Below are 15,723 nucleotides of genomic sequence, written 5' to 3' on the forward strand. Positions count from 1 at the left end.
TCGAACCTAGGACTGTACTGAGTAGAGATGAGCGAGTATACTCGCTAAGGGCAATTGCTCGAGCGAGAACATTGCCCTTAGCGAGTACCTGCCCGCTCGAGACAAAAGGTTTGGATGCCGGCGCGGGGGAGCGGTGAGTAGCAGCAGTCAGCACGGGGAAGCGGGGGGGGGGGGGGGGAGAGAGGGAGAGAGAGATCTCCCCTCCGTTCCTCTCCGCTCTCCCCCGCAGCTCCCTGCCCGTCGCCGGCACCCGAACCTTTTGTATCGAGTGGGCAGGTACTCGCTAAGGGCAATGCTCACTCGAGCAATTGCCCTTAGCGAGTATACTCGCTCATCACTAGTACTGAGCCATCCAGCCCTTTGGACAGCTCCCCTGCATGATCTTAGATCCAATCCTTGTTCTATCCTTGCCCTGTTCCTGATAAAGCTAACTATAAAAGCCTGAGCCTTCCACTGCACAAGTGTGTGACTATTGAGCCTTACAGTCACTACCAGCCTGCTCCTCTACAAATTAAACAAGACCCACTGTTACCAGCGGGTATATAAAATAAGTAAAATTAATTCTGTAGGTCAGTATGATTATGTTGATACCAAATTTATATAGGTGTTTTCTGCAACTTTTTCAAACTTTTTAAAAATCAGACAAAATTATTTTTTTCTTTCACCACATAAAAAAAAAATTCTGACATTACTTTTTCTCAATAAGGGCTCAGTCAGACGAGCAATTTTTTGTGTGCGCCTAAGAGCGCCAATATGTATTATCTTCTACACCCAAATCTGATATTCTTTTAGTTTGGTTTGTATTACAGATGTTACAACTATTTGTCCATCAGCTGGTTTCTCCATGGAAGACCATCCCCAATTTTTGGCTGTGAACTTTAATAGCCACCCCTTGTCCAACAATTTCTTGGTGGAATTTTGAAAAAAGCTGCACTACGGACAACAGCGTGGGTATCAGCTTTGAACGCCCACAGACATGCTGTGTTCTTTGTGAAGGGTCTGGTGCCTAGTATCATTCCGTCTTGTGTGTGGGCTTTAAGTTATTCCACTTCTATTACCTGTGTGTGTAGATTTTCCCTTTTTTCAAAAAACAAACTTTGTGGACAACTCTAGGACGGACCCAACCTGAGTTGTTGAAAATTTGTTTTGTGGACAAAGTTTTTGAATTTAGGGGGAAAAAAATAAAATAAAAAATCAAGACTGCTTTAAACCCTGTGGAAGAAAACCCCTACGTTTTGTGTCTCAAAGCATTGTCAGCAGCACAGCAACTTCCTACTTTCAAGCAGATTACCCCTCGGAAGACTCTAAAAGCTGACTATGTGTCCTTGTGCACAAATGTGAACGGCTTTCAAATTGTTCAGAATGCTCTTTGTGTGTGGGCTGCTGTTGTCTGCTGTTAAAATGGGTCTAAAATACAGTCAAACTACATGGGCCCTCAAGCTGTTTCGCCAATTTTTGTTTTATTTTTAACCTTTAAATATTAATTTGTTTAAGACATTGGCCTCCCCTGCAGTTTGGCCCCCAACATTACTGTAATGGCTGTAAAAGAGTGTATGCAGACAAATGTGGGCAATAAAACAATTGACTATTTTTTCTTCTTTTGGCTGTTTTTTTTTTTTTAAATTCCATTTTAATTTTTACCCCTTAGCTTTTTTGGGGGGAAAAGAGGCGTTTAGCTTGCTTTACACAATGGATAAGTTACCCGCTTTATGTAGCTACATTGAAAATAATGGAACACTACAGTAGGCTGTACAGCTGTTTACAGATCATCATTTAGCCTTTAACAGGCCAACACATATACCTGCCATTTGCCTGTAAAAAAAAATATTGCAGCAAGCAACCATTAGGGATAAGGCGTGTTGTGTGTCGGCAACACAATTGTGGCTAAGGAAAGGATACAGGCAGGGCAAAGAAGTGGGTCATGAATGTTATGACTCCACAAGAGGTATTCACCCACCCAACTCCTAGCATGTTAAAGTTGACCCATTTGGCCATTGCTTTTCCAACTGGAGAGGCCACACATGGTGTACAAAATAATTTTTGAAAATAACAAAAAAAAAAAGCAAAGCATGGAGGATAGGAGCAACTCTGGGTAAAGTGTATTAGAAGGGCCTATAATTGAGACACAAATTATGTAGGTTTTTGCAGTACCAAAACCCAATATAAAGCTTTTCAGAATTTTCATGGGCCTAACACTTAAAATGCCATGTTCCATAAATGTTGTCCCTTCTAGTAATTGTGTCTGAAACAGCACTATAAAAACCATGGCTTGTCCCTAAGGCAGGGCATTAGAAGAGCAATTCCCTGTCAGTTTTGCAAACTTAAGTTATTGTCGCCCCAGCACTACCTGTCACCCATAAAAGACTGCAGAGCAAGTAGTAAGGGGCCACACAGCGTTAGTGAAGAGGCTTAGGATAAGAACACATGAAACAAAAACACAAAGCAATATGTGATACTGCAATGTGGTAGTCATAACCCCCCCCCCCCCCCCCCCCGGGCTTGCTCTGTGCTCAAGTGTGCGCAAACTGGCTGTGCACCTGTGATTGGGGTTATGGGCAAAGAAAACTTCTTTATCCTTGCAAGGGGGGAAGGGGGGGGGGGGGGACTTGCCCCAGGATAACAGAGGGTCATCAAACCCTAATTTTAAAGGCAAACATTTGGCACACCTCACTCCTACCTGCCTGTGCCAGTGTTAACCTAAGCATAGTGACCGACGCCTCCAACTATGCAAAAATGTGCTTTGCACAAATACATTGGACCATGTTAGCAATGTGCATTATCTTTGTAAAATAAATGGCACAAAGATGAAGCCAATTATAGGCCAAAATTTTATTTCACAACCAAAAAAAGGACAGCCACTATAACAAGTTAAAAGGCAAGTGGCTTAAATAAATAAACAGAAAAATTCAGCTATTGCTTGTAAAACATCGCTGCAAACAAGAAAAGGGTAAACGGCACTCTATAATTTGGGTCACTTGCGGCGGCGTAGCCGTGGATAATGGCAGGGCACAGGAGCCGTGGCTCGTGGCCTTCTTGCTGACAGCCTTGCCGACAGAGACAGGTCCTGCGGCTCGTCCAAAGGGCCCTCTCCTTCCTGCCTCTCCAATGCTCCAGATCCTTTACTTCGCCACAATGCGGAGGCAGACCACAAAGATAGCTTAGCAGGCCCCGGATGGTCTTGCCCATGTTCAAAATGGGGTGTTGCAGCATCATGAACTTCTGAAGGTAGTGCCATGGTTACTGTTGGCTCAGTGGGGGTAGGGCGGTGGGGTAGGGATGCCAAGGGATTTTGCAGTGTCTCTTCAAATGGGATGACAGAAGAGGGCTCCAGAGGAAGGCCTTTCTTGGCCAAAGACTGGGATGGACCTTGAGAGGATGGGTCTGTCCGCACATGAGTGGGGAAATACAGGCCCACCGGTGCAGTTGGAGGCTACACTAATCGGGATTGTTCAGGAAGGACTGGAGAGGGGCATGATGGAGAGACAGAATTGAGGGATGATAGGGGGTGACAGAGCCCTGTGTTGGAGGTGCAGCCCCAGTTGGAGGCCCTTGAGAGGGGAGCTGGTATATAGCACTCTCCTAACCCAAAGGCCTGTGGGTATAACCTTCAGACCTGAGGGAGCCACGGCTTACTTGAGGAGTAATCTCAAATTGGGGGGGGGGGGGGGGAGTATATTAGTCCTCTGCAAGCTCCTTGGTGTATAGGTCAGGTGAAATCTCTGCCACTCTGCCCATCATATCGGGAGCCAGCGCTCAAATGCCCGCCTCTGGCGGTGCTGTCTCCTGCTATTGAAGCACCACAGGTCCATGAACCAGAACACTTTGCATGCTGGTTTCCGGCTGCAGGGCAGCCTCTAAAACTGCCTCAATGGACCACCTCACTGGCCCCTACAGCCTCAAAGGGACCTGATGACAGCAAGGTGCTATCCCCAGGCAAAAAAGGCCAGCCCAATCCTCATCCATCCAGATTTTCAGGTAATCCAGCACCCCCAGCTGGACCTGAACTCCGGCCAGTGGAGGATTGGTCCCACCTGCCCAGGAAGCCAGAGGGGGAGCTCTGGACCCACGATCTGAGGAGCTCCACTGAGACAGCCTGTCCAACACAGGACTCTGCTGTTGCTCACAGGAGGGGTCAATTGAGCCCCTTGAAAATTTGGAGGCTACCTTCTCATCTGCCTCCTCCTCCTCCAATGAGCCATCGAGATTGCTGGTTCTCCTAATGGCATGGAGTGCAAAATGAATATTTAGAACACATTTTCCGTGGCAGCAAACAAAAACACACACATAGCTCACCAAGTGAGACAAAGTATCTATGTACTATTTCAATGCTCAATCGTGCAAGGCCATATATTTATTTGGGTACCAAAGCATAACTTGCTAGTGCAATGTGTATTTGGCCCATTGTGGCCGTGTGGTCGGAGCCTTAAAACACACAGACCTAGTAAGAAGGCTAGAGTTGTGTGGCTTGCCCAGGAAGGGCTACACAAATAACACGTAACTGTAGAGCAATTCATCCATATCAACATTTGGAGATGTGACTACACCATAAAGAAGGTTGCCACCCACATAACTGGTATGGCATTTGGAGGAGGGAACAAAAGAATATCACACATTTGAAAATAGGAAACCAATGCGTGCAAAAAATAAATAAAAATTGCTCGTCTGACTGAGCTCTAATACTGTTTGAGAGTTTGTATTTGAAGGAGGAGTTATACTTTTTAATGACACCATTTGGTGATCCGTATGACTTTTTGACGGCTTTCTATTTAGTTATTTGTGAGGCAGAATATGCAAAATTAGCCATTTTTACTATGTATGTTTTTTATATTTCTTTCTCACTGCATGCACAATTCAGGTTAAATAAGATACTAGCTTTTTATAGGGGTCACTATGAGCATGGTGATACCAAATTTTTGGTGTTTGTTCTTTTTCTACGTACTAAGGGTGCGTTCACAAAAGCGTGTTTTTGTGCGAACATATGTACGTACAAAAACACACTTCTATTTGCAACAATGCATTCCCTATGGTGTGTTCACATGTCCGTACTTTGCAGGTGCGTGCTTGCAAAGATAGGACATGCGTGCACCATAGGGAATGCACGCATTGCTTTCAATGGAGCCGTGGCAGCTACTTCTCTCTGTCAGCCTTTCACATGCTGCAGCAAATAAAGGGTTAAGCAACTAGGATCAGCATTTTCTCTGTTCCTTGCAGTTATAGCTGGTGCCTGGCTGTCATTAGACAGCCAAGCCCCTGCTCCAGCTGGTACAGGAGTCCTATGGAAGGCTTCCGATGTAGTTACATAAAAAGGTGCACAGATCAGAATAAAGCCCCTTTACAACAGTGTTAGGGCAGTCGTTAAGGGGTTGCAAAGTTTATCAGCACAGAATTTTTGGACTTAACAAGACATGGGGTTAGGAGGACGACAATTACTGGAATGAATACTAACAGATAAATGCTTTAGTCATTGCAGTATGTAGCATGCATTGATGATGCAGATACAGTTCAGCAATGTCACATTTAAACAAATGAAACAAGAGCAGTCTGGATTTACACATTACGTCTCGGTGACACAAAAATTAATCTTTCAAAGCAAGAATACAATGTCAGCCTGAGGCGTTTGGGAGAAAGCAAGAAACACGTAATAGAGTACTTTACAACAACAGGGGTTTTCCCCGATCACCCTGCAGCTAACTATAACTCATCATACAGGTCTGGCTTCTCCACTTCCTCACTTTTTTGAATTTTTGATCATTATAATTAGGTGAGAGATTGGGAGAAACAAAAAAGCCTACAGAAAAATCCAACATCTAATTGCAAAATCTACAATTTATAAATTTTTTTAATTTTAAGTAGAAAATTATAATGCGTTTTCACCTTGACTGCTAAGTAATAGAATGATGCACATACAGTGGAGGAATAAAGTACTGCAATTATAAATGTATAAAATGCATTCCTTATGGATTTTATATTAGTTAGTGCATTTTCTGCTATAATTGTATCCACACCGGGGGATTCTATCTTCACATTCCAATGACTAAGAACTAAAACAATTTTTAAATGTTTAATGTATTTTTTTTTTTTCAATCTTCATCATAGAAAGTTAAGCTTCCCTTACTCAGTATTTCTAGTCTAATATCGTTTTTTATTTCCACATTTTATACAGAAATTTTTTAGGTAAAAGTAGGAGAAAATCATAATTATTATTTTTTTTATTTTAAATGTAAGTGATATTTAATTTCATAGTAAATTGTATGTGAATTTTACATGTATAAAACATGGCCTTATGGAGAAGTCTGTTCTTTCTGCTGCTTGGGATTCTTGGTATGCAGTGCACCTTTTATTAAAAAAAACAACTCATAGTTCCAGGGCTATTTAGGTTTGTACTTTAATTTAAGGCCGATGATACATTGTTTTCAGAGTTTCTCTGTCTGTAGCAGTGCATGTTTGATTTCCTATTGTGGTAGTGGGAGTCTGGACTGCCAGCTTCCTCCTTAAGATGAGTGGCATCAGAAAATTCACTTTGGGACTGTATCGTTAGTAAAATACCTGGACTCACCAGCCTTTTATTATAGTTTCACACTGTTATATCTGACCTCACAGTGCACATACCATAACACTAGCAAAGTTAATTATCATACCCAAACAGGGTGTGGGAGTATAGGGGTGTCTTCCCTGTCAGACTCAAGCCTTCTAAGCTTGGTCTGCCCTGGACCACTGGCTTGCAGCCCTTTCAGCTCTTCTGAGCTGCCTGTTTTTGCACTCCAAAGGTTTCAGTGCAGTCAATCTCCATATATGCTCCTCTCTGGAATATTGCAAGCGCTTATCCCAAAAAGGGCAGTCTTCTCTAACCTTACGGAACTCCACAACAACGCCTTCTACAGACACACCCATACAGCTGCCCCTTGTAATAACAGAAATCCTGTTTACAGCCCTCTGTAGGCCATTTTGTGTACTATTTTGCCACATATCCTCCTTCCTTAGATATCGCCCCTAGGCCTTATCACAAAACCAGTGTCAAAGCTCCATGCTCGGTGATCTCTTTATCACTTGGATTGTAGTTTTCCCTTCTCTGACACTTTTTTAGCTGCAACTTTTCGATTTGAATTTTTTTGCTGAAACCCACCTTGCTCATGCTCTTGCTCAAATGCTTGCTCATTCATGAACTGCCTTTGGCTCTTCAGCTGCTTTTTTTCTGGTCCTTGTGTAGAGTCTGCCTCTATTGATTCTGTTTTCCTACTCTCTACAACTTCTTTCACATTGTTCTCTTTACCTACAACTTCTTTCACATTGTTCTTTTCACACAGCTTCTGAGACCTCTTTTCCAGTCTCTGCTTATTTAGTGGCTTCCTCAGCTTTAGCAGCCTCACCTTCTGTCTTCTATTTGCTCTCCTGTACTTCAGAGGTTTGTATACCCTCAATCTGTTGCTCGGCACTCATCTTTTCAATGTCTCTACTGAGCCGTTCTGCATTTTTTAGCAGACTTCATTTGCTCCTCACTAAGAAGTTGATCAAACTTCTTCTGTTTCTTCACCCAGTTGGACCCTATCTGATTTTGATGGCCAAGCTCCAGAATCTTATTCTTTACTTCTCTAACATCATAGTAGCTGCTTTTTCTTCATTCTTCAGGGGTTGGATCAGATGACCCTGGAGGTTCCTTCCAACTCTACCATTCTATGATTCTACGATCCATACCATTGATTTATAGCTTCTAATTCTCTTTGATTTTTTTTCTTCTGCTCTTTACAGAGTACAGGGACATAGCATTTCCCTCCACTTTCTTTTCCTTATCTGACACCTGAGCCTGGAGTGCTGAAATCTGCTTTGACAGGTTTTTCATAGTTTTGGCATCTTCTTCTAACTTCTTGAGGAACACATTTCTTTCATTTTCTGTACTCTGTCATCTTCAGCAATTTTTTCTTGTGGCTTTTGAAGTTGAGTGATTTAGTGATTGCTACTTCCCAGAAGTGATGGAAAGCATTCTACAAAGAAAAACGCCCCTCACCTGTGTGTAAATTGTATATTGGCAAGCGCAATATTGGTCCACATTTTACAGCTCAATATTGCACTCGTCAGTGTGTAGGAAGCATTAGTCTTTGAATTATTCAATTACTAAGGTTCATACTTCCATCTACCATGACCTTAGAGTCTTCCAAGGTCCACATAAACAAGATTTTGGCTCTTTACCTTGAATTAGTCTTAAGCTATCTCTATGTTAAAATATATTCTGATACAGTAAACTGCTACTGAGGGTTCCCACTAATCACTAAAAGAAAGAAATATGATGAGTCTAGCGCTTAAGAGTTTGGAGGTTTCCATGATTCTAAAGTTCTGTTGATGATGAATATAATGAAATAAATGGAACTGTATTCCGTATCTTCAGATATGTCTTGTTTGACAATCTATGGCAATAACACTCTCTTAAATTAGTTTGTTATACAGTAAGCACTTAATATTGGGCCCAGTTCATGTTTGTCAGGTATTCAGCTCAAGGTCAGTGAGCTGAGGGTAAACAAAATGTGATTGTAGTAATTTTGTAGATATGATACATTTTAACAATGTAGCCTCAGTAGCAGTTTACACACATATATATATATATATATATATATATATATATATATATATATATATATATATATATATATATATGCATATGAAAAGATACAGACATGGGTGATTAAATTGCACTTAAAACAATATCAGAACAGGATGAGCAGAGGAGTGAATACTTAATTAGTCCACTGATAAGGGGTAGTAAAGTTTCATGGTCTCCAAATAGGTGTTAGGGGGTCATGAGGAAAACATGTTATCTTTGTTCCAGATTTCTCATATTCTCCACTGATGTAAAAATATCCCTCCGAGCTTCATTCCATTCTTGAGAATATCAAAGATGGTTATAAACTTGTACTTCCAAATTCTTCCGTGACATTGAGAATTGAAATTGCCTTTTAGTGTAGTAACTTTCATATATTCTATATTGTGTCTGTGACTAGAAAAATGCTCCGCCACAGGTAATTCTGTCTTTCTTTCTTTAATTTTGTAGCGGTGAGATCTCATCCTCACTTTCTCTAACATAAAGGCCCCCAACAAGGTAAACAACGGGCATACAAGGTTGGCAGGATTCTGGCGGTGCATGTTTGTATCTCTAACTAACATAGTCATCCGTTTTGTATACATAAAACGTTTTGAAGAAAAACCTAGAAATGAGTCTAATAAAATAAAGAAAATGAAAAACCTTATTCCCCCACACCAAAAGATGCCGTGGAACCATCTGCACAAATGCTCAATAAGGTTACATTCACAGGCAAGAATCCCTCACTGCAATGTGATAGAAAATAGGGGTCACGGAGAGCGCCAACACACTATGTAAATGTACCACAAAGATGCTCGTGTGGTAACTCACCTGGTGCAAGGCATATCACCCTCAGGTGATTATGCCTGCACCTGACATCCTGGTGTACTTGTAAAGGTTACTTTATCCAGGGTATACCAAAGGCAGATAAACAGGAAAATCCAGAATTCCTGGAGAGCTGCAGGTCGCAATGTAACTCCGTTCCTCCTAGGAGGTCGGATGAATTCAAAGATACTACAGAAAAAAGCTATGGACCTGCGCTGCTTAAAATGCCAAATCAATAATACATGTCTCAATAGTTAGTATTTCCAAAAGAGACAAATAAAACACTTTTTATTTTATATGAGTAAACAAAATGAGGTAACAACCTCCTCAATTTGATATATAAAAAATATACTTGCGGGATCCTAATACATGCGACGCGTTTCGGCGCAATATACGCCTTTATCAAGCATACAAAAACATTAACAAACATGGGTATAAATAGGACTAAACAAATTACATACCTATTGCACGGTATCATTCATCAAATGTGGGTAGATTGCAGGTCTTGGCGCCGTTTTGGCCAGGAAAGATGACGTATTAAGCATCTCCACGCTCAATACGGCGCTCCTGGCAGGATTCTGGCGGTGCATGTTTGTATCTCTAACTAACATAGTCATCCGTTTTGTATACATAAAACGTTTTGAAGAAAAACCTAGAAATGAGTCTAATAAAATAAAGAAAATGAAAAACCTTATTCCCCCACACCAAAAGATGCCGTGGAACCATCTGCACAAATGCTCAATAAGGTTACATTCACAGGCAAGAATCCCTCACTGCAATGTGATGATGGAAAACATCACTCATGTGTATGACTTCTTGGCCCTGTGAAACCAGCCTTACTGATATACTAATATAAGAGGGCGGGTAAAAACACCACATCCCTCAACATGGAGACAGACAAACTGCTGTACGAAAGAGCAATTGCACAGATAATTGCAAGGTACTGATGAACAATCACTCACACAACTTTCTTATATTAAGAGTAGTGGCTCCATGTTTTCAGCCAGAGAGCTGCTCTGCACCCCAAAGGTGAACCACACTGGCAACCTGTATATGCTCTTTTGTTGTGTGCCTGAATAGTACTAAGCATCTGCCCCCTCAATATAAAAAAAGGTGTATGAGTGGTTGTCCATCATTATCTTGCACATGTGCAATTGCTTGGATGTGGTTTTCATGAATATTTAGGACTACTTTAAGTAGTCCTTTATGCATCTGCTGTTACTGGTAGAGAGCAAGTTTCTCAAAAACTACTGCACAGATCCACACAGCAGATGTATCACTGTAATCAGTGTGCTCTCAGAGAGGGGTGCACAGAGATGGTAACAGAGTCAAATGGGAATCCCTCATACAGAGCAGTGAACTCTCTCTATGATGTCCATAAACCATAATAGGACATATGAACAGGGTTGTTTTGATGAGATTGATGTGATTACCTTTTGACTTTTAAGTGACCTTTCTCATATATCATGTTTTCTGAAACCAGTTATTCTCCATTCAAGTTCCTGTAGTCACTAAGTGCCTGTATGACTTGGCACGTTGGCTGCAATGCCCACGGCCAAAGTTTGGGAGTATATAATCCAGATCTCACTCATCAGTGGGAACAATACAGAGAAGAGACCAGGACAGAAGTGTGAGTATTACAGCCCTTGTATATTCATCTTATACTCTACAAGTATAAACAGGTATGCCACCACCAACACTAGGGTGTCCAATGGGCGGCCGAGACTAGTATTGACCCTCTAGGGAAGGGGATAGCGGGGTAGTCTGAGAAGAAAAAGAATAATTTACTGACATTTTTCTTCTTTATAGACAGAACAGTCAGAAGTCTGACAGATCTGGAGATGTGGAAACTGAGCATAATCCTCCTGATATCGGTATCCCGTAAGTGAGCTTGCTCTTGTACTGTTATAAACTGTAGACTCTAGGGCTGCTGGCCCTCTAATACATATAAGATGCGTGTCTACACTTTGTTAAAATGATGCAGTAATAGAGAGGGGGGGGGGGGGGATTTCCCCAAAGTATCGCACCTTTTCACACAGGTAAACCGCTGCATTTTGTCAACATTTTTTCCTGATTATATAATAACAAAAACATTCACTGTTTCATTCTAGGAGCCAGAACTTTTTAGTTTTCCATCAACATAGCTGTATGAGGGTTTGTTCTTTTTGTATTTTTAATGGCATCGTTTTTGGGTACATACAGCATACAGTCTAATATATTGTATAACTTTTATTAATTTTTTTTAAGGGGGATTGGGGAAAAAATACAAAACATTATTGTTGAGGTTGGCACGATTACAGCAATATCGAGTTTATACAGATTTTTTTAATGCTTTGCTATTTATGTACACAAAAACGCACATTTTTTTAGAAAAAGATTTGCTTTCGTGTTGCCGCATTCCAAGAGCCAGAACGATTATGGCAATTCCAAATTGATATTTTTTCACACTTTTTTTTAAATTTATTTATTGCTACATTAAATTTTCCTTTTTTGTCAATGGAGCCGTGTAAGGTTTTTTTTTATTTGCGGGATGAGTTGTATCCATGCAGTGTTTTGATCACTTTCTATCGTGTGGGTTAATGTATTGACTATTTTATCTGAATGTTTACAAACACAAGAAACATAATTTTTTTAAACATAGTAATGGGGGAAAAGTGGGGTTTTGGCATTTTTATTTTTTTTACAATTTTTTAAAATACTTTTTTTAACTTTTTATTTTCCCCTACTAGAGGACTTGAATTAGAAAGCCGACGAAGCTCAGACAGATTCTAAGTCTCAAAGGCAACCATAGCTGTCAGACTCAGAGGCTTTATTATTTTCCCATTGTTGCATTCAAAGTTCCATAACTTTTATATTTTTTCATGGTTGGAGCTCTATGACATCTTCATGCTGCCAGGACTCCTCAGCACCCAATGTCTGCAGTGAGTGCAGCACCGCTGGTCAAGTGATGCCACTTTTTCATGTAACAATCTAGTTCTGGGTTGGAGCCTCTTGTTGCGACCAGTAAAGGCTGATAGCGTAGTCAGGGTAGCCAGTGGTCGGTGCACAGGTCTATCCGTTTGTTAGTAATTGTTGTTGACAGCAGCACTCAAAGGAACCTCCAGTCAGAGAGGGAGCACATGAATGGGAAGAAATATGCATAGACCAGCAAGCAACAAATAGACCGGGTGCAACAAATAGTCCAATACTTACATCCTAAAAGCACATGTTCTTTAGTGGGTTCACATATAGACAACGTTTCGACTGCTGCCTGCGGTCTTTGTCAAGTTGATACAACACAAGTGAATTACATCACATTAAATGCAATACATACACTTAAAATACACCAATCACATTGGGCATTCCCTATTGAAAACAAGATAGGACATACTGCGATTTTTATGCATATGAATGTATATGACCCTATTCAAAAGAATGGGGTTCATATTCGGCGAGGTTTGTGCAATTCACGATGCTCGAATCTCACGTGATTTTATTATCCTTGTGAAAATGGGCTTAGAAGGGACCTCCATGGTCATCGGGTCCAACCCTTATGCTGAACGCTAGGGATGCATTGGGGCCTGTGTCCTGAAGTTGATGGGGTCCATGTGCTTGGATCAGGGGCTGTAAATTATACATGATAGTGGGGGGATTACAAATTTTGCATTGGGGTCCAGAAGCATTTATCTCCCAGGTATAAGGGCTCTCAGCTGAGATATTCTTCCTACTCTGTATCTCTATAGGAGATTGTGGATGTGATTATATGATGACAGCTGCTGGCATACATGGGTTAATAAGAAGCTCCTCCTCTTTTATCTCTTGTAGTTCTGCACATGGCTGATGCAGGGGATCCGGACACAGGTGAGTGCATCCTAATAATATCCCTCATTACTGACATGATATGAATAAAGTGCACATCCCAACTCCCCAGCAATATCTGGAGACCCCAGAAGACCCGGCAAATCTCCCCTACCCATCATACTCACCTCTTCCCATTCCTGGAAGAAGAGAACTGTGGCTGACATTCACGGGTTAATAAGAAGCTGCTACAACTTTCTTGCACAAAACAGAAAGCACAACGTATTTGCCCTATGAGGGCTAAGCGACGTGTAAACCACGCTCGCGACATGCAGGGAATTCTGCACATGAATGGGCTGCCCGTAGCTCTGCAGAGCAGCCCATTCACACATTCGTGGTGTGGGCTGCGTGTTTCCACGGCTCCCATAGGAGCCTATGGTAAGCACCCTGGACAGCGCGCACCACGGAGCTGGACATGAGTCAGCACTCGCTGTCTGTTCATTTTTTAGAAGCGCAGATTCTGTCACAGCTGCGGTAGGAGATAGCGATCTTCTCCCATTGATTTCAATTGGGCAGGCGCTGCTGCTACGTGATAGATGGTGAGTGGAGCCCAGGAAAGTCAATGGACTTTCATTGCTCCATGGACATCAGCATGTGAACACAGCATATCCATACACAAGAGAAATAAATCGCTGTATGCTCTATTTCTCTATGTATGATACTTTGCCCGCACTGCGCATGTCCGTGACGCCAGATTCCCGGGCAAGCATGGTGTCATGCTCGACACATTCATGGTCTCTGCCGGCTCTCTGTCGGCGGAGCGTATAGGCTCTGAATGCGTAAAACGCCCTGAAGGACCTGCAGTGTTTTACTCATACGCACATGGGCATGATCCCTAATGCCTAATGTACATCAGGTAGTCAGAGCAGCTGGTGCAGCCATTGTTTGTGAAGGCCTTGAAGCACATAGTGTGTATACAGCAAGTCTGCAGATGAATGTGTGATATTACTAGTTCAATGAAAGAAACCAAATGTTCTCAGGCTCTTACAGTATATTCCTCCACAGAAATTGGGGACTCACCATTGGAACCTCCTCTGATCTCGATAGCAGGGGTCCTTTATCCCCCTTCCTCTTCACTGCAGTGCTACTTTACCTCTTTCCCCCTGTAATGAGCAGGAAACTCAATGGAGCACTGGTCGCACAAGTGTTCTAGCGCTCCATTCACTTGCAAATGAAATTAAATGAATGGAGCGCTGCCCCTACAGGCTCAGCTAGTGCTCTTTTCCCAGTGAGGTCAATGTGGGGGAAGAGACAACCCCTGCCATGGCAGGAGAGTGGGAGTCCAGGTCAGTGGGGGATTCAATGAGACCACCACCAATCACCAAGTTATCCCCTATCCTATCGATATTGTGTAGATAGGATATAGCTTGCTAGTCTGGTTAACCAGATTAACCACTGGTTAATCACTGAGCCGCTGCATCATCCCATCTGGTTCTCACGTCCTTCCCTCTCTGACTGTACTGACATCCTGATGTATCCGTTTCTCTCCCCCACTAACACTATTGTACTTTTACAGCTACTGTACCATCCTGTGGACCCAATAAAGTGCATAGTCCATGCAGACTATGCTGGTCAACCTGCGACAACCCCCAGAAAAAGCTTTGCAATAGAATATGTCGTGCCGGCTGCTATTGTGAATCAGGTTTTCTGGAGCTGGGGGATTTGTGTATAAAGAAGGAAGACTGCTTGGAGTGCACCGGAAACAGGACGTACACACAATGCGGTCCCGCATGCGCCGACACCTGCAGCAACTGGTTTGTGGAGGACAAGATCTGCATGGCTATGTGCAGACCAGGCTGCACCTGTAAGCCCGGCTACGTGTTTCCTGATGATAAGCGGGACAGATGCATCCTTCCCAAGGATTGTCCCAAATAACCCCACAGCTCAGCGGGGCGGCCATATTTGTAGCCTCCATCTCTTATTACTATCTGTGGATGGATTTTGTTTCTTTCAAATGATAATAAAAGATTCACAATCATCTTCTGTGTTTTCTTATGTATCTATGGAGAACTAAGTGTTAGTCATATTGGTGGATTATATTATGAGTGGTTTGGGTGGCCGCCTGGGGTGAGAGACTCCTGGGGGCCCACGATTGCCCAAACTGCTCATTATTTTAACCGTAAGTCCAGTGATGGGTTGCGTTCTTCTCATAAAATGCCTCACAAACTCATTTAAAAAATTGCAGTTTCATAAGTGTGATAATAGTCTGAGTTTCTCGCCCATGTAAATTCAATTTAAAAGTGTTTTTCCTTGACGCTCGATGAACAACCTGCCTGTGCACATTGTAGAGGCGGGATTTATGAATTGGCTGCGTCATGGTATTGATTGGCCAATTTATAAATCCTGCTTTCACAATGTGATTGGCTCTACAAACACTGCTCCGCCAATCAATGCAGAGCTGGTTGGACCAATCACAGCCCTTGCATTGGTTTATCGAGCGTGCATTGATTGGCTGGGTAGCGCTGAATGAACCAATCAGAGGCAACGCTTCC

The 15,723-nt window shown here is 42.3% G+C and overlaps 2 protein-coding genes across 2 annotated transcripts in view; both read left to right on the top strand.

Moving 5' to 3' along the window:
* LOC136631959 (chymotrypsin-elastase inhibitor ixodidin-like) overlaps positions 1–15,723 on the top strand; it is a 76,069-nt gene that overhangs the window by 5,778 nt on the left and 54,568 nt on the right. The window lies entirely within an intron of this gene.
* LOC136631956 (zonadhesin-like) lies at positions 10,918–15,209 on the top strand. The gene is made up of 4 exons (XM_066606474.1): positions 10,918–11,024; positions 11,204–11,275; positions 13,199–13,234; positions 14,748–15,209. The coding sequence occupies exons 1-4, from the start codon at positions 10,940–10,942 to the stop codon at positions 15,104–15,106; spliced, it is 552 nt and encodes a 183-aa protein (XP_066462571.1). The 5' UTR covers positions 10,918–10,939; the 3' UTR covers positions 15,107–15,209.

This window comes from Eleutherodactylus coqui, chromosome 6, assembly GCF_035609145.1.
Source record: "Eleutherodactylus coqui strain aEleCoq1 chromosome 6, aEleCoq1.hap1, whole genome shotgun sequence".
NCBI lineage: Eukaryota > Metazoa > Chordata > Amphibia > Anura > Eleutherodactylidae > Eleutherodactylus > Eleutherodactylus coqui.